Genomic DNA, 27,652 nt, shown 5'->3' on the forward strand with positions numbered 1-27,652 from the left:
TTTTTTACATTGTTGATTCCAAATTTTCTCCTTCCCTCCCTTCTTACCCTCCCCCTCCAAGATGGTAAGCAATCTGCTATAGGTTATACAGGTGCAATTATGTAAAACATATTTTCATATTAGTCATTTCTGAAATCTAATCTTTTTTTTTTATTAAATAACTTTTTATTGACAGAACCCATGCCAGGGTAATTTTTTACAACATTATCCCTTGCACTCACTTCTGTTCCGATTTTTCCTCTCCCTCCCTCCACCCTCTCCCCAAGATTGCAAGCAGTCCTATACATGTTAAATAGATTACAGTAGATCTTGGATACAATATATGTGTGCAGAACTGGACAGTTTTCTTGTTGCTCAGGGAGAATTGGATTTAGAAGGTATAAGTAACCTGGGAAGAAGAACAAAAATGCAAGCGGTTTACATTCATTTCCTAGTGTTCTTTCTTTGGGTGTAGCTGCTTCTGTCTATCCTTGATCAATTGAAACTAAGTTAGATCTTGTCTTTGTTGAAGAAATCCACTTCCATCAGAATACATCCTCATACAGTATCATTGTTGAGGTATATAATGATCTCCTGGTTCTGCTCATTTCACTCAGCATCAGTTCATGTAAGTCTCGCCAATCCTCTCTGTATTCGTCCTGCTGGTCATTTCTTACAGAACAATAATATTCCATAACATTCATATACCACAATTTACTCAACCATTCTCCAATTGATGGGCATCCATTCATTTTCCAGCTTCTGGCCACAACAAAGAGGGCTGCCACAAACATTTTGGCACATACAGGTCCCTTTCCCTTTTTTAGTATCTCTTTGGGATATAAGCCCAGTAGAGACACTACTGGAACAAAGGGTATGCACAGTTTGATAACTTTTTGGGCATAGTTCCAAATTGCTCTCCAGAATGGCTGGATGTATTCACAATTCCACCAACAATGTATCAGTGTCCCTGTTTTCCCACATCCCCTCCAACATTCTGCATTATCTTTCCCTGTCATTCTGGCCAATCTGACAGGCATATAGTGGTATCTCAGAGTTGTCTTAATTTGCATTTCTCTGATCAATAGTGATTCTGAAATCTAATCTTAATAAATATTACTTAAGCAGTAATAAAGAATTTTATGCTGTACCAGGCACTGTGTTACAAAGACCAAACCTAAACAGATTCTGCCAAATAAGTAAATATGAAATGATTTTAAAAGGGAGAGCAACAGCAATTTGGTGATTCAAAATAATTCTCATAGACTTGGGATGGAAAATGCCATCCACATCCAGAGAGAGAGAACTATGGAGACAGAATGTGAGACAAAACATTGTGTTTGTTTGTTTGTTTGCTTTTTTTTTCCTCGGGGGTTTCCCTTTTGGTTTGATTTTCTTGTACAACATGACAAATATGGAAATATGTTTTAAAACATGTTTAATCTCTATCAGATTGTTGTCTTGAGAAGAGTGGAAGTAAGGCAGGGAGGAAGAAAAATTTGGAACACAAAGTCTACAAAAATACATGTATTTGGAAAAATAAAACACTATTGAGAAATTCTGTGATCCTAAAAAAGGAGGGAGGGGAAAGAGAGTTAATAACTAGGGGAGACTTTGTTATAGTACTTGAGCTTTGAAGAAAGTTAGGGAAAAGTTCAGTGTAGCGATGAGCAGAGAATGCATTTTGACCTGCTCGGGGGGCCTGCTCAGTCAGACACGGAAGCTGCAGATGGAATACCATGTTTGTGAAAGAGCTAGCAGGCTAGTTTGTCTGGAACAGAGCAATTAAGAAATGAGTGGAAAGGACAACGAGAGCCAGAAATGCCAGCCTGAGGAATTTGTATTTTATCCTGGAGGCAGTGGGGAGCTATTGATAATTTTTGAGTACAGGAGTGACATGATCAGATTTGTGTTTTAAGGATATCCATGTGGCAGCTACATGGAGGATGGATAGAAGTAAGGTAAATAATGGAGGCAGAGAGAGTTATGGGTCTATTGCAATAGTCCAGTCTAAGGTGATAACAGTCTGCTAGGGCATTTCCTTTGGGTAAATTAAAGCACAAGGAGGGAGGGGAGCTCAATGTCCTCAGCCTGCCCTGAGAGGAGAGTCTGGAATGTATGATTCCTCTGCTCTCTTAAATTGCTCTTAACCAAATGTTTATGAAGCACCTATAAGGTACTAGTTACTGGGCTAAGCTCATATCTGTAAAGATATTATCTCATTTGATGGAAGGAGAATGCCCCAGAATTGTGGGCAGCTCTTAGGAAATTTGGAGGGGAATTGGGACAAATCAGAAAGCAAGGACAGGGCTTAGCAGGTTCCCTGGAAGAAAGGAAGAAGCAATCGGGACTTTTTAAATGGTGTTTCATTTCTGTTAATTGACCCTCAGCTATTTTGGGATCAGTGATGGGTTATAGGATTGTCCAGTCTTCTCCTGGCCCTTATCCTGGCCTGTTAGTTTGGCAGCAGTGAAGGCCCAAGGCCCAGCATCCCTGAGTGTTCCCAGAGGTGGGAGTGGGAGTAGAAAGGGTGCTCTATATATAGAGAGCCCTTCCTGACCACGTGTCAAATGCTAGGTTTTGTGGGAGGTTGGGGCTCCTTTGTTAGAGACTGAGGTGCATTATAACAAGTCTATGGAGAGGAAGGGTTAGAGACAGGAAAGCTAGGTGGGAGGTTTCGGAAGCCTCTGGCTCAGACATAGGTAGAAGTGATGGATGTGCAGTATCTGAACCCTATCCTTTCCAAACCATAGGTAACCTAGGTTGAAGCAGGGAACAGTGTCTGTATCTCTGTGTGTATAGGACTTCATCATTAACAAGTAAGTTCCCTTACATAGTTTCTAAGTCCCTGTTCCCCCCTACTCAATGAAGACCTACTAGCCACTCTTACTCAATTAAAATCTACTGGCCTTTTTTTCTATTTTTAACAAATTCTGTCCTGAAGAGAAATTTTCACAAATATTTTTGTGGCTGAAGTTCCAATCAGTTCTTCACCCACTAATTACCCATAACAAAGTCCAATCACTTAATTATAATTGGATTTGTAACTTTCTTTTCTGTCTCTGATTCCATGACTTCTGAGGATGGATTTTTTGAGGCAGGAGTTGGACAAGATACTTTTGACCACCTCTTCTAAGGGGGAGTTGGACTTCATAATTGGTCATTGACAATTCCCTCCCCCCTCCCAATTCCAGATGCAGGCTATTCCAGACTCTTCACACCATATTCATAGAGATAACTTCTGCAATGACCAAGGTGTTTTCAATCTTCACAGACTCTTAATGACCCTACAACTCTTAATAGGAAAGATCTGTTGATGTTGCCTAATAGATTTCCATCCTCCACCCTCCATATACCCTGTTTCCCCTTCCCTGGAAACCCAGTCCCCCACAATAAGGCTAGTCTCTCTAAACACAGTTAAGTCCTCAATAAAAGTTGATTGGATTTGATTTTTAATTGATTTGAATGGATTAACGCCAAGATTCTTCCAGATGTCACAATCTCCAAGCAATCAAAATCATCCATCATATGAAGGGCAATGGAGAGCTAAATTGTGGGCAGAATTAGGGTTAGAGAACGTTTAAGAGTATTTAGGTGTATTTTGGGATGAGAAGTCTATAAAAACTCAGAGACATATACCTGCACATATTGACTTAGAAAACCACAATTTAACATTATCTATGTTATATCTTTATTTTGTTAAACATTTCTGTTACATTTTGAACTAGTTTGGGGCCAGCTACCACATGGATTATTTTAAGAGTGACAAAATGTTAGCAGTGGAAGTGACCTCAGAGATTTCATCACATATGCAAGCCTATGGTGGTAAATGACTAGCTCAAGATCACAGAGTGAAGAGATAGAATAGAGTTGAGCATTCAGGTGTTTTGACTCATAGAGGAAAGGGAAAGGAATAATAATTTTTATTTATTTATTTACCCATTCTGTGTCAGGCACTGTGCTAAGTGCTTTACAAATATCTAATTTGATCCTAGGTATAGAATTCTTTCACTTCACCACACTCCTATTAGGTTTTTTTTTCCTATAAATAACACATCTCACATAGAACATCTGACCTATGTGTGATGTGAAAAGAAAGTATTTGGATATCTGAGATCTAGATCATTCTGGCTTTAGAAAATCTACATTTTCCACCATTTCTGGAGAATAGATTTGTACAGCTGTGACTACATTGATGGTAGCCTTGGAGAAGGGAATGAGGCCTAAGTAAGCAAGAGCTTTAGGCAGTGATTTGCTCCTTTGTTATTGGGTTGGAATCATATTTACCTATTATGCTTCAGAAATTTGTTGTACAGAAATATAATGCTCTTTTAGGAGTTTAAATTTAAAGGGAAAAAAGTACTTTCTCTGATTGTTCCTAAGAGTCAGCTTACTCTTTGCCAGTTTAACTCCCTCCCACCCAACACTAGTCACACAAAAAAATCATTTTTGATAACAAGCAAATGCATTTATTCAAGCAAATAGTGAACAGAAATCAGGAAAGTAATACAAATTAGAATAGAGAATAAAATGCCCCCAAATAAATGAGAACTTTTACTCAAGAATGAAATAAAACCTCAGCTCAGTCAATGGCAGAATGAGCTCACCAGAGGAGTTCTTTCTGAGTAGTCTTTGTGGGTGCAGATGCTAGGAATCAGGGGATATGTTGGGAGGCCAGATTCCTCATATCTGTGGTTCCTGGAGCTTCCACTATTCAAAAGTTTGTGCCTGTTTCTCTCTCCAAAGTCTTCCCACACTTACAGAGGTTTCTAAGTCAATCAGGAGTTATAACTATATATACATATATTATAAGTATATTGGGATTGTCCTTTATGGAACTGTCCCACCACCTTGGGCAGGATAATGAATATCTAGAACCTGACACTGAACTTTACCCACCCCTCCCCATCCCCATCTTCCATTAGATGAGATTTCCTCCTAAATTTAGCACAAAGGCACTGGTTTCTCACTTCCCTATCAGGTTACCAAGTATCTGCCCCCTGAGTATCTAGTCCCAGCAGAAACTGAGGAGGGCCTGAACCAGGCCTTGTCCTTGGGGACCTCAAAGACTGAATGGGAAGAGTGGAGGAGGAGGAGGCTTGAAGGATGAAGTGAGGAAACCAAAGGTCCAAGTGTGTGACTCAGGTTGAAGGATGTGGGTCTTCAGAGAAAGGGGAATCAGTGTAGACTGATGTAGTTTTGAAAGGCTCTCTAAAGGTGAGACTTTTAGCCAGGGCTTGAAGGATGGATAGGATAGGGTAAAGTGGGGAGAGGAAGGAAGAAGGTAAGGAGAGAAGCCAGAACTTAACTGGCTTTCTTCCCAGCTCCTTCCCTGAGGTCTCAGTTTAGACACTTTTGGGAAACGGGGCGAATGTGAGCTGGCATGGGTGTGAAAAGGAAGCCCATCTGTTTAATCTCTCCATCTTCCCATCCCCAACCACTCTCCTTCCATAGGAAAAGGGAGAGGCCTGTGGGGCTCTCAGAATTCTGGGTCGGGTGGATTGGGAGTTTAGGATTAACCTTCTCCTCCCTGATACTCTGAGGGGCTTCTCCTTCCTGCCCAGAAGGAGCCTCCAGCCCTGCGGGACCAGAGAGAGACCTGTAGGTCAGACTGAAGACATTTAAGGTCAGTCTAAGAGTCTTGTGACCCCAAGCTAAGGAGTGCTCCCTGGAGACAAGTGGGCAGGCAGGATTGCAGGCTCCTTGTGGTGGGGGCCAAAGTCAGGCTAAAATCCCCTCAGATTGTGTTAGCTTTGCCTCTACCCCTAGGCCTGGTATCTCCCCTTGGGGGATAGTTTCAGGGCTTCATCTCTTTTTTCTAATCTTTCAGAATAAAGTCTTGAATGTGGATGGAGTGAAAGTCAAGCTCCAGGTGAGTGAACCCAAGGAGATGGCGCTGGGAGCTGTGAGAGGATGGGAGGTAGACTAGTGGCTTTGGCTTGATGGTCTTTGGTTTTCAGATCTGGGACACTGCTGGGCAGGAGCGGTTCAGAAGTGTGACCCATGCCTACTACCGGGATGCTCACGGTGAGCTCTGGGCCAGGGAGCCTCTGAGTTTATTCCCAGAGGACAGTTGTGTCCAAGCAGGAAAGCAGAACCAGGGGGCTAGTTTGGTTACAATTGTATACCGCAGTCCTTATTCTTACAAAGAATTGGGGAGAGGAAGTGAGGAAAGGATGGAGTTTAAGGGCCCACAGAAGGGGGTGGGAAGGGTTAATCCCAGGCTCTCACAGCTCAGCACTTGGGTTCTGAGGTCCTCATGGTAGTCAGGTCACAGCTGCTGAGGTGTGTGAACAGGCTGGGATGAGCTAGGCGTCACATGGGAGAGGTGTGATGGAGGGTTGTTCACATCCCCTCCCTTCTCTTTCTGCCCACAGCTCTCCTTCTGCTTTATGATGTTACTAACAGAGCCTCTTTTGACAACATCCAAGTAAGTGATATGGGATGGTGTTGTGTGCCAAAAGCTCCCACTTTAAGGTAGGGGGAGGGACAATATGACCTCTAAGTCCCCTCATCCTAATTGATATTAGTGTGGCTTGGGCCCAGGGCCAAGCTGAGCTTATGTTGAAGTAAATGGTATCTCCCCTTCCCTTCCCTCCCAGATGTGGCCTGCACACAGCTCTGAGCACAAGCTGTGATGGGGGTGGACTCTGCCCCCTTCCTTGTCACACCCAGGCATCCCACCGAGGGCCAATCAAGCAAATATTACTCTAATGTTTGCCAGGAAAGCATATGAACATATGGAGAGTGCAGCCCTGGAAACCGGGACTTGGCAGTAGGAAACAAACCGAGGCAGCAGATGGAGAAGTGCTGGCGGGGTCAGCCCTTGCTTGACTTCTCTCATGGAGGCCCAGCACCAGAGTTTTTTTTTTTTTTTTAATATCATTTATTTATTTTTAATATTATTTTATTTTTCCAAATACATGCAAAGATAGTTTTCAACACTTACTTTTGCAATACCGTGTGTTCCAAATCTTTCTCCTCCCCTTGCCCCATAAGACATCAAGTAATCTGAAAGCTCAGATCAGCTTGGGAATCAAACCCTATGCCCCACAGACTCCTCATTCTAAATCCTGTGACATCTTGTCTACCTGTTTCTGCATCCCCATCATCACACCCCACCTATAGGGACTTCTCCCTCATTAATGCCATGTCCCCCAATTCCCATTTCTCCCCTCATGTTCTATGTCTTCCTGATCCTCCTCTCAGATCCTCTGTCTTTCAAATCTCACCCTAGCCCCCATGACTTTCTTCTAAGCACTTTTCAGAAGATTAAAGGTACTCACCCCGTTTTGGCTCTCACAGAAAAGGCAGATGTTAAGCCCCCAATTACCTAGTTCAGAAATATCTCCTCATTTGCAAATAGGGAAGAACTAGGCAGGCTCATGATTGAGGACTAGATTTTAGGTTAAGACAGTTGTGAATGGAAGAAAATAGGATCAGATGGCTCCCTCTGCTCAGAATCGTGTTTCTGATCCATGTCTCACTTGTATAGGGATGTGATTCTATGAGATCTGATGCAAGGTGGTTGAATGGGTGGATCTGAGAAGGGCATGTTGTGGTGGGTCCCATTTTAGGGAAAGCTTGATGATGCAGTGAATATAATGGAAACCATGCCAGATATTATTTTTAAGAGGAATTAGGGATGTTTTAATTGGGGGGAGGAAAAAAAAGGGAGAAGGGTCCAGGGACTGCAGCTCCTGAGAGGCTGTTGGGTGAAAGAGAAGCTGATTAGATTTACTTGGCCCCACAGGGCAGAAAGAGGACTAATGAATAAGAGGAAGATGCACAAAGACATGAAGATTTGGTTCTATAGATTTCCTAACTATCAGCTCTGTTAGAAGTGATACTAACTGGCTTCCTGTCTCAAGAAGTAATGAGTTCTCCATCACTGAAAGTCTTCAAGGATAAGCTGGTGGGCAATTTGTCAGGGATGTTGTTGAGGGGATTAATTCACAGAAGTTAGGCTAGATCACCTCTGAGGTCCCTTTAAATGGCTATATCTGTGGGGGGAAAGGTCACTTCAATATCTTCTTCAAATGTGGAGTGGGGAACAAATTTATTTCAATATTTATCAATTGACTAGCATTTGCCTCCAGCATGACACTAGGGACTGAGGGAGTCAGAAATTTTAGACCTTATTTTCATACTAGTAAGGAGATAAAGAGACAAATAGGATTTGATTTGAAATCAGAGGAGCTGGGTTCAAATTCAAGGACTCTGCTACTTCCTATATTTGACATCGGGCAAAGCCTCAGTTTCCTTAATTGTAAGATAAAGGACTTCAACTAGACCAAAAGTTCTTAACATTTTTTTGTTCCTAGACATCTTTTGCAAAGTGATGAAATGGATCCCTTCTCAGGATGTTTTTAAATACATAAAATAAAATACATAGGATTATAAAGGAAATAAATTATATTGAAATACTATTATCTATAAAGATATATCAATAACAATAACCATAATATATAGATATAGATATGGATATAAAAGCCAAGTTGATGAACTGCAGTTAAGATCCTCTGAGTAGATCAAAGCTTCTTGTTATCTGAGGAATTTATAATTTTAAAGTTTTCCAGGTTGCTAAGAGGCTGTCTGCATGTGCCCAGGGTCACACAGAACTTCTAGTAGTTCTTTAAAGCAAAATGTGAATCCATATTTTCTAGTATATGCTACTCTGCCTCTCAAGGAGAATCAAGAGGTTGGCTAAATGCTCTCAATACTACATTTTATCATAATAGAGTTATAACATGACTTCTGTAACAGTCTAATGACAGTAAATGGAGTGGAGCCCTGAAGATAGTATGTGCAGAGGTTCGATGGTTTCCATGCTTGGTTCTGAGTGAGCTCTCGTTTCTGTGATAGTTGGGGTAAGAGTGGATGGACCAGCCTGAACCTAACCAACACACAGCCCCTCAAGGCCTGCACAGGCTTTCTCCCCTCCCCAACTCCTTTGTTGAGGAGTAGGGGCATATTAATTTTGAACCAATGCTTCTTTACCTCCATCTAGTGGTGATTTCATGTCTCAGCTTCTGCTTGTAATCCGTAGTAAAGGTATTAAGAGGTAAAATAATAATAATGATATCAACAATAACCATAATAGTTAACATTTACATAGCATTTACCATACACACTTATAGCACAGGGACTGTGCTAAGCATTTTACAATTATAATCTCACATGATCTTTCCAACAACCCAGGGAGGCAGATGCTATCACCATCTCCTTTTTTACAGATGCGGAACCTGAAGCAGAGTATCACATAACTAAATGTCTGAAGCTGGATTTGAATTCAGGTTTTCCTGATTTCAGGTCCAGTGCTCTAGCTACCATATTAACTACCCAGAAGTCCTCCCTCTTAAATCCCATTCCCACATTCTACACATTTCCCCTACACTTTCTCAGAATTCCTACTTCCTAGCCCTGAGGGCACTTCATCATTTGAGCAGAATATGCAACTCTCACTCTCTCAGGGCATAAAAAACCTATGGGATGGTATGGGAAAGAGCTCTGAGAGGATAACAACTCTACACTTCCTCCTTAAGGGGATGTTATGGATAACAGCAGATCCACCTGTAGAGCAGAAGGATGTGTTCCCTCATAAAAGGTAGAACACCCAACGGCCTCTCAGGATCTGCAGTCCCTGGACCCTTCTCCCTTTTTTTTTCCTCCCCCCAATTAAAACATCCCTAATTCCTCTTAAAAAATAATATCTGGCATGGTTTCCATTACATTCACTGTCTTGGTAAGCATCATGCAAAGTAGGTTTGAGTCCCACCACTAACTGGGAAAGCCATTTATCCCTTTGACCCTCAATTATCTTGTGTCAAACGGAAACAGTAACTGTGGCACTGCCAATAAGCCCTACCACAGAAAGATTTTGAGAAGTGAATAAATTTTATTTCTAAAATGCTTTATAATCATAAAAGTGCTATATCAGGGTCTCGAAGCGAACATTCATTCATTATCTACCATGTACAGAGAGCACTATGCTCAGCACTGAAGGAGATCTCGAGGGTTGGAATTTTTTTGTCTTTATTTTTAAAATTTGCTTTATTTCCTGTTTTGAATTCTCTCCCTCCTACCCCTGGCCTTGCTCGTCACCAGAAAGCAAGAAAACAAAACTGTGAAAGTCTCGGACTGCATATGGAGATAGAGTTTAGACACAATAGCTACCCTTATCACTTTGAGGCTAGTAGGGAGATATATGACAATACTTAATGTTATATTAGAGAAATACAAAAGAAAGGGCTTTGAAATCTGAAGGAAATTATAAGATTATAAGGAATGGAGATTAGGCACATAGTACTTTTTTTGAGGGGAGATGTCTGTTTGTGATAATTGGCACTTAATAACCATTTGTTGAAAGGTAAGAAACAGTCTGGTAAAGTGGCTAGAGTTGAGCAGGGGGCTCTGGGTTGAGAGTCCAGATTCTCAAGAAGGAGAAGGGATGGAAAAGCCTTTTCAGGACAAGCCTCTTGAAGAGCCAACTAGTTTTCCTTCTTTCCCCATAGGCCTGGCTGACTGAAATCCACGAATATGCACAAAAAGATGTGGTGCTCATGCTGTTGGGTAACAAGGTAGGTGGCAACAGTAGCAGAAGAACTGGGTTGTTGGAGGGCCCTGGGCACTTGTATCCCTGGTCATCAGGCTCCTTATGAGTATCTATTGGCAGGTGGTTGCCATTTGGACTCAGCTGAGCCAGACTCCCTGCATTGGTGACTGGGAGGCATCTCTTTCCCCATCAAGTGGCCTGGAAGACCTCACTATGTTCCCATTCCTTGCATCCCATCTTAGGTGGACTCTACCCAGGAACGCGTGGTAAAAAGGGAAGATGGGGAAAAGCTGGCCAAGGTAAGTACACCAAGCAGGCATGGGTTTGGTTAGGAGTGGAGGGATGGAAATAAATCAATTAGTAAAATTATTCAGTGAAAGTCCCAGATGTGACCAACAGCAGCTCTGGATTATGTCTAGCCTTGTAATTTGGTCCTGTCCAAGAAGTGAGACTCATGGTCTCATTTACAAGTACCAAATGGACTGCTGGCCAAATTCCAATTGTAGTGACCTATCCTGGGCCCAAATAAAGCATACTTCACCTCCTCTTATTAAAGAGGTGCGGGACTATGAGTAGAGAATCTTGATGCAATGTATTGGTAGATTTTACTTGTCTTTGTTACAGATGGGCTCTATCCAGGTTGGGGTGGGTATGTAGGGAAATAACAGTGACATAAAAAAGCAAAAGTTATTCACGAAACCTTTTTAGAAATGAAACCTAAGGAGCCCGCTGTAATAGCCTTATGCTTGCAGCTAAACCCACCGGCTTTTCTCTTGCTTCGGCTTATAGCTGAGTAAGAAATTGTTTGAGATGAAATAATATCCTTAAACCTTGCTGAAAGACCTTAACCTTCCCTCAAGAACTAGATAGGGGAGAATGCTGGTCAGTGTATCCTGCTCCCCCAACATGGGCTGAGAGGAACTCATTGACAGATGTCCAAGGGACAAAAACTCCTAACAATCCAGGGGGAAGCAGATGTTGGGGTGAGGTAAGATCTTGAAGGATCCCCTACCCTAAAGAACCCCTAGGATTATGCAGGAGGGCCCACCCGATGCTCTGCTCCCTTACCTCCCCTCCAGCTGGCATGTTTTACAGGAGTATGGGGTGCCCTTCATGGAGACCAGCGCCAAGACAGGCCTGAATGTGGATTTAGCCTTTAAGGCCATTGCAAAGTAAGTTTTCTTTTTGCTCTATTTTTCAGAATTTTCTGGGATTGGGTAGTTGGGTTTGTTTTTGGCTTGGATATATGCATGGGAATGTGTTTGTGGGGGTATGCACCTATTTTCATATGGTTTGCCTTCCTGCCCAACTAAAGGCTTAGATCCTTGGTGACCCATTGCTTATTCAAATACTTTCAAACTTTAGCCCCCTGCAGAGGGAATCTGGGCTGTCCTTTCTTCCCTACAGCCCAAGGCCCAGCTGGGATTTCTCTACACCATACATAATTTGCATTTTGGGAGAGGTCAACTACCATCCACATAACTATCAAATCTATGGCAGTTTCTAGCTTAACCTTATGTGTTCAAGCAACATTGTCCATAACCACACATATTCTAGCTGGCTCCCATCTCTTTGCAGGGAGCTGAAACACAGGTCCATGAAGCTGCCAAGTGAACCCAAGTTCAAGTTGCATGACTATGTGAAGAGGGAAGTCCGAGGCTCAGGCTGCTGCCGCCCCTGACCTAGAGCTCCTCAAGCCTGCTAGCCCTTCCTAGGAATAGGTGACTGCTCCAATGCTCATGAGGCACCTTTCTTGTGGACAGTGTGTGCATGTGTTGTGTGTCACTCTTTGTAAAGGTGAAAAAAAGGAAGTTGCAGAGAAAAAGACAACTGGGTAGGAGAAAATTCTCCTAGGGAGAAGAAAACGGTGATGGGACTTTACTTTGAACCAGCAAGGATCCAGACCTGCCTGGAAACATAGTGCTGGGATAACCAACTCCAGATGCGTTCCTGGAATTAAGGTTCAGCAACTTCTCTTTTTAGCTGGTCAGGATACTCATTCCCTGGCTTTGTAAGGTAATGATAACAAAGGCACTGAACCTCATTAGTCTTGGGATGTTCGACATGGCATGTTCCCTTCACAAAGCATCTCACTTGACTAAACGAGTTTTGCCAAAGTTGTTTACAGACAGGAAGAGTCAGTTAAAAAGGACTAGTCTGGCTGCTCACTGTAGGTGACCTGTCTGTCCAGGAAGAAAATGGAAACTATTGTAATTTCAACCAATCTGTTGGTTTTCCCACATACTAACTCATGGGCTTTAGGTGAACTTCAGTTTCACCCACCACATGCAGAAAACCAACTTATTTAACAAATCATTTTCATAGTGAAAAGGGCTATGGCTCCAACTCATTTTTTGCTGCTTCTCTTCCTCAATATCCTTAATTATATGATTTATATCTTGTTGGCTTAAATTCCCCAAGGTTTCTTTGGAGATCCTTTTACATAAAGCCATCTTTGCTCAAAGCTATAGAGAAAGGTTATACTATTCCAAAATTTCAGTTGGAATGAGCGATCACAAGAGTCTTATTCTCAAGGTTATCAGAAAACAAAAAGCTACACATGAGTTTCACTAATCTGAACTTTCCATAACGGCAGTTACATTTCAGCATTACCAGGGTACCCAGGATTAAAAATCAAGTGGAACCTCCAAGAGGACTGGTTACTCATAAAGTAAGATTTTAGTATTTTGATGGGGGGAAAAAATTAAAGAGACCACAGAAATCATTCTAAGAACTGGTTTTTTTTTTTTTTTTTAAACTTGCTCAGGGGGAAAAGAATAGTTCTTCCTCATCAAAATAAACCAGGCTTAATTTTGTCCCAAGAACTGGGAACATTATTATTTGTTGTTATTTCCCTCCCTCCCTCCCTCCCTCCCTTATTAGAGATGTCAGTTTGGAACCCTACTCTGCTGATCAAATGGGACCCCAGCTTTGTATTTAGAGGAATTGTTGGTCACTTGACTCGATGCAAGCAGAGACTTGCATTTTTTGGACTACTTGACAGCTCATTGAGGATAGGGACCATTTTTTGACTTTTTGTATCCCCAGAGGTTAATAACACAGTCCCTGGCACATTCCAACAATCAACTTGGGCTGCCCTGGATGCTACAGGCAGGCCAAGAAAGCTGGAAGAGGGTGCTTTCTAAGAGCACAAGGTTTGCATTTACGTTCAATCCTTGGAAAGGTGATAAATTTAAAAACATTCTAAAACCTGATAGTTTGTGAAGATAACCTATGTGGTAGTACTTTAACGTGTTTTCCTATTACAAACCAGGAAATAGCATCTTGTGGTCTCTCATATAGGATAAGGTCATGGATATCAACCATAAAATACCTTACAAATGTACAGCTTTTTACAATTTTCAAGTCTGTTCCTGTTATCTCAGTCAAGCCTTTCAAAAACCTAAAGTAGGCAGTGGTCTCCATTTTGTGGGTTTCTATCACCCAAAATGGTTACACAGCCAGTCCTTAAACCAAGCCTCTCCACTCCTAGCATGAAACCCGTTTCAAATGGATTCAGTCAAAAAGCTATTTTTCCCCCCTTATTAAATATCCCTCCTTTCAAAATGTATTCCAATTGAGATAAGCTGAAAAAACCCCATTCCCATGGACTTAAATCATGTATCATTTTAAACTACTAGCTTGGAAATGAGTGATACCAGGAGTACGCTATCAAAGAGTCTGGGAGGGCCCTCATACACCAGCAAACTCCAGGAGTGGAGATTGAATAGAATATTTTTCAGGTTAATTTTGAAACAATTCTGTTAATTTATCAAGTTTTATTTGGCATACTGGCTGAAAATTTGGGCTCTGATCAACGTTTCAGGGCTCATCAAAAAGAGTTCCAGACAGTAAGGGTAACAAGGTCTTGAATTATTTCTATTTAATAAAATCATCTTGATGGTAGTATAACTACTGAATTCCACACAGGAGCTTAAACAGTATATAAATATATTGTATCCCAATCAGGAAAGCAGATTTAAAGAGTGATGAGCAAAGCTTTTGTCTTGTAACCAAAAAAGTTCAGATTCCATAGCCTCGGAATTCAACGGTCATACTGTATTATGTCTGATAGCTTTTTATATCACAAAGTGCTGCTGAAACAAGATTAAGTTACCCCAATTTGGTACAAACATCTTTCTTGTTGGCCCTTCTGTTCGTGGTATGATGTTCTACAATGCTGTCAATAAAGTTTGTTGTTTTTTTTTTTTTTTAAAGCAACATTGTACTTTGTGCTTTGCCCTCAAATCATTGGAAGGAAATTTTAAAAATTACTGAAGTTCCTCAAATCAAGATAATCACATATACCTAGAGTGGTATTCTACAAAGATCACACTTTCAACAAAGGGCATATAATAAAAGGGATCTGTGCACTCAAAACCCTCTTCTAACAACATTCTAACTGGCAACCTCCCAAAGAGACTGCCTAGAAGTTCACTTTTCTTTTCAAACACAATTTAGAAAAGGGAATGACCATAAACTTGGACCCGATTTGGCACTCAATTTGGGAAGATCTGAAGGACCCAACTCATAAGGGACATAAAAAAGACTATCTCTTTATAGAACTAGCCAAGAAATAAAGCCATTATTGTTATTTAAAAAATACTTAATTTAGATAAGATAAGACCTCTGGTAAACCAACAGAAGGAACTGAGAATATTGGCCCTGAAAAAAAGATATAAAAGGCTTTCAAATCCTAAAAAAAGACTTGGAAGGTAGTAGTTTTCATTCCTCAATTCAAATCTTAAAAGTCAGAATACTTGTTCAAATATTGTCACTGAGGTCCATTAGATAGTCTAACAGAGTCCTTTTCAATTCCAATGAGAACACTGGTACCAGTGGCCCACCCAGTGATTGATGTAGAAAATTAAGTAGCAATTTATCAATTTTCAGTTTATTCATAATAACTTTAATATACAATTGCAATTAATGACACAATATATAACAAAAGAACATTCGAGGGATACAAATTAGGGTACTATACCTGGAGCTCAGTCATCAGACCCCTGCACCAGGCATAGGAGACAGATGGGAAAGTACAAATATCAATGTCTTGATACTCTCCTCCCCAAATACTCCTAACATTGGGAAGTAAACAAGCATTATATAAAAATCTATTTTATATAAGTGATATACTTATTAAGTGCTCACTATGTGCCAGACACTAAGATAAGCACTTTACAAGTAATATCTCATTTGAGCCTCATAACAACTCTGGGAGGTAGGTGCTTTTATCTCCTCCAGTTTGCAGCTGAAGAAACTAAATTAGTGACAATAAGTCAAAAGAGGCAGGGAATTTAGGTTCGGCATTAGTCACTTTTCCTATACAGGTCCTGAGACATTTGGTAGCCAAGTCCTTGGTACTAGGCTACATTCCTGAGGACAACTATCTAGTGACACTCAGATCTAGTATATTAAAAAAAAAAAAAAAGCTTTGTCTTTATGTGGGCTATATGTAATTAGTTTGGACAAATTTATACTAAGACCCAGAGCAATAGGTTTTCAGGGAAGGCTAGAGACAGTTCAGAAAAGCACCATTTTCCACTCTCCTAATAGCTGCTTTGGATTTACCTGGTAGGACTTTGGGAGACTCCAATTTATAGTATCATTCCTGCAGAGGCTGCAACTCTACCCCTGGGGCAACTTTCTTTTCCATTATGTCATAAGGCAGGTTCACAATGGATGCTAGAGATAGCAAGGTATTCTTTCTGGACATTTTAAGTTTTTGTCAGATTTATCTCCATCAAGTGCCTCTTTATGACAGTCGTCTTATACAGTTACTATAGGGTAACTGCTTTTTGCAAGTTCATCTATATGCATTCTATCAATGTTCTGCATTAAGAAAAAATAGGCATATATGTGTGTATACACACACAATCGTTGGATAGTACTGGGAAATGAGTCTTCTCCACACCATGTTCTCTTCCCTCTTTCCCCAACCACAACAAAGCTGGCTGTGGTAGAAGTGATCCAAAGAAAGGATGCACTTTGGAGCCAGGATAACCCGTGTATATTAAGAAAGCCACTTAGCACCAGGTGATGCTGTATTCTAACTCCATAATTCCATTTCCTTTAGTACTTAAAGACCCAGAACAATGTGGGAAAAGGAGAATAGGGATAGGCACAAACACCAGAAGTAAAAGGCTGCTTCAGCAAGGAGCTCTGCCTAGTGTTTTAGATATAAAGGTCTGAAAATTTCATATAGTGAATGACCATTTAGCTGTAAGCTACTGGTCACATCCTGACTCTTACCACCCATAATCAAACTACCTTTTTATTATGGGCAGATTGCAGTAATCTTCTAGCACCCACCCCCTACCCCCCACCCCCACTTTATACTTACCCATAACACAAATGCATAGGGGACAAACTGTTGTAGTTTGCTCATCATGAAATCTAAAAACAAAACAAAACAACCCCCCCATATATTTAGAAAGAATGATTCTTGAGAAGACTGGTGACTTTCTGTCACACAAATTTCATGTTCAATTAGTCTTTAGTGAGCCTCAGCCTTGCTATATAATCAAACTGCATATGCAGATTTCATACGAGGTGTCAGAAATGGAAATGTCTCATCACTGGCTCAGACTATAAAAACATGTACAGATCTCACCTGTTTGGTGGTAAAGTCCATCCACAGCACAGGGCACACCTAAAAGTTTAAACAGGGCAGTTATTATCTACAATACACCTGAATAAAACTCTGAATAATTGCAATTCCCCAATAAGACAATAAATTGCAGCCTCAGATCTTAAAACATAATCAGGTATTGACATTGGCAATACTCATACGAGGTGTCAGAAATGTAGATTTCATCACCGGCTACAGAGAAGTTGTGGCAAATAGCCCAACGTAATTAAAAGTCGGGTCTATTATATTCCAAACGCTCCTTTTTGGAGAGGATATAGGTTTTCATGAACAACCACGGAACTTCTGGGATTTACCAGAGATCAGATTAACTGATAACTTACAACAGGAAAGATGATATCCTGAAGCTTTCTTTTCAAAACAATTCTTCCAGTGCTCTCTCACTAGGTGGCAGCAAATAAGCGGCACTGTTTTCTAACAACTTAGTCAATTATTCAAGTCCCAGACTCTAGATTACAGTACCAGACTCATTTTCCTCAACCAGGAAGTCGTTACCTGGACACCAAGAATCCCAGGTCATAGTAAATACACATCTACTCAAGTGCCTACTAAAAGTACTAAAGATGCAAAAGAGTCGCCAAAGACAGCGTTCACATCGTGTCCAGTTCTTCTAGGCTGGAGCAAGGGGGTTTTACCCTGAAGCCTGTGACCATGAATACCTGGCTCTCGGAACAACGAGGGCTTGCTTATTCCTGCCCACAGCCTAAGGGGGAGGTATGATATAAAGGGGTGTTCCTGTCCATTCTCAGAGCTTAATTAAGATCGGGATGCTGAAAAGATAACTTGCCTAGGCTTCCCTAGTCAATCAGTAGCCGACCTTAATCTTCAAGTTGCTCTCCCAGAGCAGACAAAAGCTTCACATAAATAAAAATATCCTGGGGATGGGGGTGTTTCAGTTTTTTCCTTTAAGTTTCACAAGCAGCCCGAAAAGCAAAAGCGGCTCTACCTAACTTTGACCTTGGATAGGTCTTGAACCGTTCTCCAGACCTCAATTTCCTCCTCTGTAAATGGGGCAGAATGGCCTAGATAATCTCTTTTAATATAATATTCCTTCACGCTCCTCTAGGAGGGGCCCCGCTGCTCTAGGAGTGGGACCGGCCCACGTGGTTCGACTAATTCAGGGCGACTGCACAATACAGAATACGCGAAGGCCCCGCTCACCTCGCCCTTCTGGGGCGCCGCAGGAAGCTGACACTGGTCGCTTCGGGTGTTCATTCCCAGGATGAAAGAGGAACGCCGGTCGCTGCCTCGAACTCGAAGCTAAGGAGATCCAACAAGCCGAGAGCCGCAGCACAACCTCAAAGGCGCCAGGTCCGACCAGAGAGCGTGCCAGCCAGAAAAAGAAGGAGAAGCCCGCCTCTTCTGGCTTTTATAGGGAACTAATTCTCTGGCTCTGCGATTGGACTACGTCTACAGGAAGTACCCGCCCACTTATGAACCTTGGCCCTCCATACCGTAGTTTCCGCAGCTCTCAGTTGCACGGGCAGTCGTTTCGGCTTTAGTTCACCAATCTGACGCTAGCTAACGTGCCTTCTCAGCGGGGCCACTTCCAGTCATAAGAACCGAAACTTCGTCCTACTATTGGGTCTGATCAGGATGGCCGGTGAACCAAAGCCAATAAAAATCCAAATTGTAACATAGAGTGATTTTGCTGTTTCCAATCAGGACTGGCTATGCGCGAGCCGCTGGGAATTGTAGTTTTCTTCAAGGATTCCTCGCCAAGTGGCTGCCGACATCGATGAGGTGGAAAGACTACAAGTCCCAGAGAACGTGGTTTCCGCGCGGTTCCGGCTTCGCGCACCCCGCCCCCTTCCCGGCAAGAGGTGGAGGAGGACCAAGGGGGTCACTATGTGCCCGGAGGAAGGGTCTTATTCCTCCGCCTCCGTTTTCGGGCAGCAGCTGACCGGTGAGTCCCCTCCGGGCAGCGCAAGTAGGGCTGAAGAGCTTTGGCGTTAAATGGACTATCCGATCGCCGAGGACTTGGCGGCCGTCCTTAGCTGTCACATTAGGAGAAAGGGACTTGGGGGTGATCGGGGCCGGGGGAGGGGGCGTCTGGCAGCCTGTAGCTGCGTTGTCGGACCTGGCCGACCCAGTCTGGGAAGAGATGGGCGCTGTCATGTCCATCGATACTGGGGATGGGGTCGGTCAGAATCTCCCGGGGCATCACTCACGGAAAAGAGGGAACTGGCGTATATGGCTTGGAGTCTGGGTGTTGGGGGGGGGGGGGTCATCATCGCTGGCCCTGGGGTGTCAGGGTCATCGCAGACTTGGGGACGGTCCCAGGCTGGCGGGACCCTCGCAGGCGGAGGGATGGAGTTGTTTCAGACGTGGTGAGGGGATCAAGCATTGTTGTCCAATCTGATCACGGCTGGGGGTGGGTACTGTTGTAGTTTCTTGCTGGGGGAGACACAGGGTCGGAGTTATTGTTGGATAAAGAAAGGAGATGGTCTTTGTCTTCACGTAATGGGAAGGAAGGAGCAGGATCTGGAGAGGGGAGGACAAGTGCTCCTGTGTTGTAGGTTGAGTGGGGTGGTGGTTAGAGCTACTTACTGTACTTATTTGCTTACTTATTGGAGGCTGAACTCCAGGGTAATAATGATAAATGGAAATTAGGAGAGTCATTCACTCTCCTACTTGGGAATGGGGAAAAGAAATCTTTTCTCTGTTAGCTTGAAGTTACATAGTATCTATAAAGAGTTTTGTGATCTGGACTCTCTGGATAAAGTGTCAAGAGCCCTTATGTTATACATTATATCCGGGCTGTAATTGACTGTACTCTAAGTTATTGCCAAAGTATGTGTAAATTTGTAACTATGCCTGGCACGTGGCATGTGGGGAGAATAAAGTAGCAGACTAGGACTGTATACTGAGAGATACTTTTCCTTGATACTTTTCCAGAGATGTAGATGATATCAGCCTTCTAACTTTCAGATTTGAATGTGCCTCCTGTGTTGGAGTTTTTTCTTTCCCATTTCTGAAGTTGTACTCTCTGTACCCTCACTTCAGTGAAATGAAGTAATTGTGTTGGGAATTAATAGTGTGTGATTCTCTCTCTTCATAGAATAAACTTCTGTGAAATTTCACTTCTCCCTTTTTCTGCAATGTGTGGGACCCAATCTTCTTCCTCCATGTCCAACCTTTGTTGCCCCGGGGTTGCTCCTTCCTAGCTCAAATAGATGATTCTTCAATAAAAATTACAGCTTCTCAGATGTTTTGTAATTCAGTCCTGATATTCTTTCTAGTCCTGAGTATCTGTCCAAAATAATCTTTTTCCTTTAAAGAAAAGCTTCCTACTTCCTACTATTCCCTTTGAATATCTTTCTGCCAAAAAGGACTGATTTTAAAATATTAAACTCCTGTATATCTATATTCTAACTACTCAGAGGCCAAAAATAGTGGCAGATAATAAATATGCAAATGTAACATTTCTAGAAAAGACAGCTCACCCTACAATGTAAGAAATAACAGTAAAGTACATGTTAGTCACTTCCCAATAGCAATAATATTAGAGTTCAGAAAAATACCTGGAACCTTCTCTGTTTGTATACAAAGCAATGTTTTTTTCTTTCTTTTTTTTTTTTCATTTTTCATTTTGTATTTAAGTTTGACATAAAAAAAAAATCATCAAATTAAAAAAAAAAGAAAAGGAAAGAAAAGTACCTGGAAACTCAAAGGGAGTCCTTAGTATTATAATTATTAACCTTTACAATTTTTGTTGCATTTTAAAAGAAATTTTGCTGGACAGTGCTGAGGATACATAGTCACATTTATGCCCAAGGTCTGTTGAAGGTGAAACTTCACTTAAAAGGAGCTCCCTGTTTAGAACTGTTCTTAGGTTAGTGCTTTTTCTGTAGTCAGGAATGAATTTATCTCCTCCCTCCCACAGATTCCCACACACCTTTATTTCAGAACCTGATGTTTTACAAAATCAGTTAAATCATTTCCTTCTCAACTGTGCAGAGGATTTGGCAACTGAGGCTGTGACCACCAGTCACCTATTGTAATATCTTAGAATGTGAGTTCCTTTAGGATTAGGGGCATGTTTTCATTTTTTCTTCGTACCTTAGTGCTTAGCACAGTGCCTGGCATATATGGGCTTGATAAATGCTTGTCAACTGACATCTCTTCTCATTATCATTCTGCTCTGGGTTATTCAAGCTGTTGACGGAGCTGGTCTATGAGTTTCTGTCCATTTGGTCTTCCCTTGTTTTATATCCAACAAGTCCTTTTTGATACTTTCCCAACATCCAGTTCCTCTCATGCTTAATTGTTTAGCCTTTCCCCCAGTTACTTTGTCCCTTGCTTTTCTAATATTAAAAACTCATGTTTGTATAGGCCTTTAATATCTTCAAAGTGTTTTGCTCCCAGCAGCCTAGTGAGGTAGGTAGCATAAATATTATTATTATCTTCGTATTTTCTCCAAGTAATAATACTTTATTATGAATTTTGAAATAATTTTTCAGATGAAGAAGTTAAGACACAAAGATCTGTCCAGACCACCTAGCTAATTCTATGATTCCAATCCATGCCTCTCTTGTCTATAAGTCTAATCTTTTTATTGTCCCATGATGCTTCTAATTCTTATATAACTCAGCTATAATTCTACTCAGTTTTGTGCTTCTCTTCATCATATCTTTGGAACCTCATTCTTTTGTAACAAGTTCTGTTTCATCCTCTCAAAACCATTTGGAATTAAAAGAAATCTGGTTTTTCCCTGAGGTCACATCACTTACATCTCAAGTACTGTTCACTTCTGTTGTGGTTTCACACTAAGAAGGCCAAAAGAAAGCATTGGCATATTCCTTATTTCTGGCCAAAATCTTCGACATTTGTTTTGTAGCAATCATTCAACAGTATTTTCCTTTTTGAATTTATGCCATCTAAGGACCTAGATTTAAGTGCTTATTCTATTATTTACCCTCTATTATTATTATGTAATTTTTACTTCCTCTCTCCTGACCGCAGACTCTCTCCTGTCAAATGATCTCAAAAGTCCTTTTCAGCTGTAAGTATTATCATTTCTCCTCCTTTCTGTTATTATTATCTTTCTATGAGAGATTTTTTCACCTTGTTTTTATGATCCATATAATCTTCTTCAGTCTATATCTTTTGACATCCTATATTTATTCCTTCATCATATTTCCTCCCTGTTTATTCTATTCTCTCTTGTCTTTCACCATGTCCCTCCTCAAAAGTGTTTTGCTCTAACTAGCCTCCTTCCCAATCTGCCCTCCCTTCTTTCACCCTTCTTTCCCCTCCACACATCTTCTCTTATCCCCTTCCCCTCCTATTTTCTTTTAGGGTAAGATGGATTTTGAGCCATTTCTATATTCCTCTACTGTAAAAATTCTCTCTTGTCTCTTTTATGTGAGATAATTTACCCCATTCTACTTTTCCCTTTCTCTTTCTCCCAGTACATTCCTCTCTCACCCATTAATTTTATTTTTTTAGATAGCATCCCTTCATAGTCAGTTCACAGCTCTGCCCTCTGTCTGTATATATACAGTTGCCCTAATAATGAGAAAGTTCTTATGAGTTTTAAGTGCCATCTTCTCATATAGGAATGTAAATAGTTTTACCATATTATATCCCTTATGATTTCCCTTTTTTGTTTACCATTTTATGCTTCTTTTGCATCTTGTATTTGAAAGTCAAATTTTCTATTCACCTCTGATATTTTTTCCCCATCAAGAATAATTAAAAGGCCCTTATTTCATTGAATGTGCATTTTTCTCCTGAAGGATTATGCTAAATTTTGCTGGGTAGGAGATTCTTGGTTGTATTTCTAGGTCCTTGGACCTCAGAAATATCATATTCCAAACCCTCCAGTTCTTAAATGTGCTATCCTGGTAACTGTCTGAGGCTCCATAACACTTGAATTATTTCTTTCTGGCTGCTTGAGTTTTTTTCTTCTTGACCTGGCAGCTCTGGAATTTGGCTATAATATTCTTGGGAGTTTTCATTTTTTTAGGATCTTTTTAGGAGGTTATTATTGTAGTCTTTCCATTTTTATTTTATCCTTTGATTCTAGAATTTAAGAGCAATTTTTCTTGATAATTTCTTGAAAGATGATGTCCAGGCTCTTGTTTTGATCATGACTTCCAGGTAATCCAGTAATTCTCAAGTTACTATGCTAGATCTCTTATGAAAGTCAGTTGTTTTTCCAAAGAGATATTTCACACCATATTCTATATTTTTTTCATTCTTTTGTCATTGTTTTTTAATTTCTTGTAGAGTCATTATCTTCCAATTGCTCAATTCTAATTTTTAAGGAATTATTTTCTTAAATGAATTTTTGTTTCACTTTTTTCATTTGGCCAAGCCTGCTTTTTAAGGCATTTGTCTCCTAATTATCTTTTTTTACCCTTTTTTTTTTAACCATTTGACCTAGTTTTTAAGGTGTCATTTTCCATTTTTATGTGTGTCTCTTTACCAAATTGTTGATTTATTTTTCGTTATTTTCTTGTGTCACTTTCATTTCTCTTCCCATTTTTTTCTTTATCTCTCTTAATTGATTTTCAATAAACTTTTTGAGCCCTACCATGATCTGAGACCAAGTCACATTTTTCTTTGAAGCGCTAACTTGAGCTTTGATTTTATCTTCTGAATGTGTATTTTAATCTTTCTGTGGTCAGAATATTTTTCCCTATTTGCTTATTTTCCCAGCCTGTTTCTAGACTTTTAACTCTTTGTTAAAGTAGGACTCTGCTTCCAGGGTGGAGAGCACACTGTCCCAGGCTTCATGGGTTTTATACAACTATTTTCAGAGAAACTTATAGGAACTGTAAGTTTTCAGTTCTTCTAAGGTAGTATGATTTAAAGAAGAAGTTTGTTTACTACTCTTCTGCCCTGTGCTTTGGTTTGTGAGTAACCACAAGGACTTCTACTCTGGAACTGTGAAGAGGGTCCTTGCTCCTCTGTGATCACAAACTCTGGTATGCTAGTGCTCCTCCTCAACATGAAGCTGCCATCCAGGACTGCAACCCAGATTCAGGTATGGGCAAAAAAAACCAGAATCCTGCCTCATTCTCAGTGCTCACAAAAGACCCCTGTAATTTTCTTCTGATCATTTGTTTGACCCTCTTACTATCTGTGAGTTGAGTGCTCTGGAAGCAGCTGTTGCTGAATCAGTGGTTCCTGATACCTGTTCCTGGTTTGCTAAGCCTAAGTCTATGCTGACCTGGGCTGGACTGTGCTCCACTCTTGCCCTGGTGTGATAGACCTCTCCTGATGATCTCCTAAGTTGTGTTTAGCTGAAAAATTATTTTACCCCTTCCTTAGTGAGTTCTGCTGCTTCAGGAATTGTTTATGGAATTATTTAAAGGTGTTTGGAGAGGCTTGGGGGAGAACTCAGGTGAATCACTGTCTTTTTTCCCCTCCCACCTTGACTGTCTCTGTCGACCTTCTTAATGAGAGCTCTCAATCCAAAGGAACTTAAAGGAAGCCAGGAAAGCCAATAAGTGGAGATGAGGAGAAATGATGTTCCAGGTATGGAACCAGCCAAAGAGAATGTCTCCAGTGGAAAGATAGAACATCTCCTTCATGGAACAGCCAGGAGGCCACTGTCACAGGGTCAAAGAGTTTGTGACTGGGAACAGAGTCTAAGAAGATTGGAAAGATGTCAGAGCACTAGGTTATAAAGGGCTTCAAACGCCAAATAGTGTACTTTGTATTTGATCCTGAAGGAGTCAGTGGAGGTTATTGAATAGGAAGGTGTTGAATAGGGAATCAGTGGTCTCCTAGAGCCATGAGCCCCTGCTAGATCTAAATCAATGAGTCTATGTTCTTATACTCTAAGTAAAGTACTTTGTAAATTTTAAAGTTCTATATCAATATAATAATTATTAATATTATTTCAGGATTTAAAACCCTTCTCTGATTAGCTACCACCTACCTTACCAGCCTGATTTTACACTGATTATATTATAGGCAGACTATACTACTGTGACATTTTAAAAGTTCAAGAAATATAGTTTCTGGTAATTACCTATTTTATTTATTTTATTTTATTATAGCTTTTTATTTACAAGATATATGCATGGGTGATTTTTCAGCATTGACAATTGCAAAATCTTTTGTTCCAATTTTTCCCCTCCTTCCCTCCACCCTCTTCCCCAGATGGCAGGTAGACCAATACATGTTAAAGTTAAAGTATATGTTAAATACAATATATTATTGTATTTATTATTGTTATTTTGCTGCACAAGAAGAATCGGACTTTGAAATAGTGTACCATTAACCTGTGAAGGAAATCAAAAGTGCAGGTAGACAAAAATAGAGGGATTGGGAATTTTATGTAATGGTTCACACTCATTTCCCTGAGTTCTTTCACTGGGTATAGCTGGTTCAAGTCATTACTATTCCATTATTACCTGAATTATAATAATAATAATTATTATTATTATTAATAATGCTAGCATTTTGTTAATTAAAAAAAAAAAAGTCAGTGATACTCTTGAATGCTAAAGGCACCTCATGGTGGTGGGCTCACAGTATGTATGTCCTTAGAAGAGTGGGTGTTTGCTAATCAGCAAACTTTGATTAACAAGGAAAGAAAAGAAGAAGGAGATGTAAAAGAAGAAGAAGAGAGAGAGATACAAATAATTCCTAAAAAGTAAATAGAAAAATAATTCCTGTTCTCAAAGAGTTTACATTCTAATGGGTAAGGGAGGAGGCATAACATGAAAGGAAACAGAAATGCAGTGGGGATAAGCAGGAAAGGGACCATAGTAAGTTTGAAGAGTCAGAAGCTGCCCTCAAAGAGGAATAAAAAAAGGCTGACCTGGGACCTTTCCCAAAATGGAGCTTCTGGGAAGAACTCACCAATGAGACCATGGGGACAGGAGACCAATTTTATTTAGTCTTGGCCCAAGTTTGGGAGTAATGGGAGAAGAGATGGAACTAGTCTGAAGTTGTGTGCAAGGAATAATCCATGGGATTTGATGTAGGAAAGGGAGGAGGAGTAGTTGGAAGGTGAGGTTGAAAGAAGTGCCATTGAGAATTTAAAGTTGAGTTGAGAGGATACCCCTTAAGGCACCTGTCTCCTCCAGACCAGAACACAATAAACTGGGCCTCATGCTATTCCAGTAGACATGACTCATTGGAGACTGGCAGAGTGAATGAAAGTCAGAGATTCCTGTTGCCATTCACTTGAATTGCCTTCAGGGTATTTGGGCAGTAGGCCAGAGAAGTGCCTAGATACAGCTGCCCAGACATACACTGCATGTTCCAGGGAAGAATGTTGGGGTAAGCGGCACATCTGGGAGAAAATCTATGTTTATGTTGCTATGGGAAATCCATGTTTCTACAGTATTTGCAGTACTTGCTCAGGGGCTCTGTTGACATAAAATTGCCTCTGGGGTGTGGGGTGGCAGCCAACATACAGCCTCATAGAAGGCAAGGAACGTCTTGGCCAGGATACCAGGTCAGACTGTTCATTCCAATGGAAAAGACCCTCTGGGATCATCGTCAGGTCCCACGTGCAGCTCGTGAAGCTTTTGGAAGCCATCCAGCAAGCACAGCCTCCCACCTGGAGTTCTGTTTAACTGTCTCTGAAGTCAGACCAGAGTCCACCCAGCTGGGAGCTGATGTTTTCACCAGTCCGGCTCTCCACCCTTCAGGCTTATTGCTGCTGAACGTGCAGCTTAATTATGGTTCCAGATCTCAGTATGTGCTGTTCTCTGGAAAATGTCAAACCACTAGGACCCGCCTGCATGCAAGCTGGATGCATGAAGCCCTGGGGCCAAGAAGCAGGCACTAAAAGGCCTTTCTCTTTCTCTTACTGTGGCAGACCAGGCAGCCTGTGACCCTAACAACAGAAAGCTCTGTTCTGAATACTCAGCCTCAAGAAGAATGTTCAGAGTCTTCCCTTCTAGAGTCACTTGATCCCTGAGGCCCAAGCCTGAAAGTACAAATTCCAGCCAAGGTGGACCAAGAACTATTAGTCTCTCCTGAGAGCTGGCAAACTCTCTAAGGCTCTAAGTGACTGCAATAAACCAGGACTAAAAGGGATTCCAAAGCAGACCTAGATTCTCAGATTCTAATGAGTATAATCAGTCAGTCATCAAACTCTTATGAAGTGCCTTGTATGTGCCAGGCACTGTGCTAAACACTGGAGATACAAAAAGAGACAGAAGACCATCTGCCCTTAAGGAGCTCACACTTTAATGAGAGGAACTGTATTTGGGACTTCATTGGTACAGGAAAATATCAGATGAGAAAACTCCCTCCAACACATAGTCTCTGAACCTAGAGGGTATTAGAGGGTAAATGACTGGTCCAGGACTCCATAACCAGAACATAACAGAACTGTGGTCTAAAGGTCTATGGTCTATGTCTAAAGCCAGGTCTTCTTGGCTCCTAGGCTAGATCTTTATCCCTTACATCATGCTGCTTGTCATACATAAAGTAAATGCAAAAGAAGTAACGCATAGTATAGTGGACTCTTTGTTCTACTACTAATTTTTGTG

The 27,652-nt window shown here is 41.0% G+C and overlaps 2 protein-coding genes, 1 long non-coding RNA gene and 2 other non-coding genes across 9 annotated transcripts in view; 2 read left to right on the plus strand and 3 right to left on the minus strand.

The window, feature by feature from the left end:
* Positions 1-14,360, plus strand: part of RAB26 (RAB26, member RAS oncogene family) — a 28,824-nt gene extending 14,464 nt beyond the window's left edge. Inside the window, exons 3-9 of one of the 2 annotated variants that reach the window (XM_031945861.1) lie at positions 5,810-5,851; positions 5,940-6,006; positions 6,357-6,409; positions 10,494-10,559; positions 10,777-10,833; positions 11,614-11,706; positions 12,113-12,236. In XM_031945861.1, the coding sequence (XP_031801721.1) occupies positions 5,810-5,851; positions 5,940-6,006; positions 6,357-6,409; positions 10,494-10,559; positions 10,777-10,833; positions 11,614-11,694 (366 nt within the window). In that variant the 3' untranslated portion in view covers positions 11,695-11,706; positions 12,113-12,236. Of the gene's footprint in view, positions 1-5,809; positions 5,852-5,939; positions 6,007-6,356; positions 6,410-10,493; positions 10,560-10,776; positions 10,834-11,613; positions 11,707-12,112 lie in introns of both variants that reach the window. The other variant, XM_003762017.3, reaches the window with a different exon arrangement.
* Positions 14,361-14,504: 144 nt separating this feature from the next.
* LOC105749544 lies at positions 14,505-18,600 on the minus strand. The gene is made up of 3 exons (XR_004230835.1): positions 18,345-18,600; positions 17,148-17,186; positions 14,505-16,930 (listed from the first exon to the last, which is right to left on the minus strand). It is a non-coding gene; the product is annotated as an uncharacterized LOC105749544 (long non-coding RNA).
* Positions 17,036-17,118, minus strand: LOC111719389. Its single transcript, XR_002769545.1, has one exon. It is a non-coding gene; the product is annotated as a small nucleolar RNA SNORD60 (small nucleolar RNA).
* Positions 17,275-17,359, minus strand: LOC111719390. The gene has a single exon (XR_002769546.1). It is a non-coding gene; the product is annotated as a small nucleolar RNA SNORD60 (small nucleolar RNA).
* A 271-nt stretch (positions 18,601-18,871) lies between the features above and the next one.
* Positions 18,872-27,652, plus strand: part of TRAF7 (TNF receptor associated factor 7) — a 56,423-nt gene continuing 47,642 nt past the window's right edge. For 2 of the 4 annotated variants that reach the window (XM_031945855.1, XM_031945857.1), the window contains exon 1: positions 19,008-19,089. Coding sequence is in view for 1 of the 4 variants with exons in the window: in XM_031945853.1 (XP_031801713.1) it covers positions 19,032-19,089 (58 nt within the window). In the remaining 3 variants the exon portion in view is untranslated. Of the gene's footprint in view, positions 19,090-27,652 lie in introns of all 4 variants that reach the window. The other 2 variants (XM_031945853.1, XM_031945851.1) reach the window with 2 other exon arrangements.

The sequence above is a fragment of the Sarcophilus harrisii genome, chromosome 1 (assembly GCF_902635505.1).
Source record: "Sarcophilus harrisii chromosome 1, mSarHar1.11, whole genome shotgun sequence".
Taxonomy (NCBI): Eukaryota; Metazoa; Chordata; class Mammalia; order Dasyuromorphia; family Dasyuridae; genus Sarcophilus; species Sarcophilus harrisii.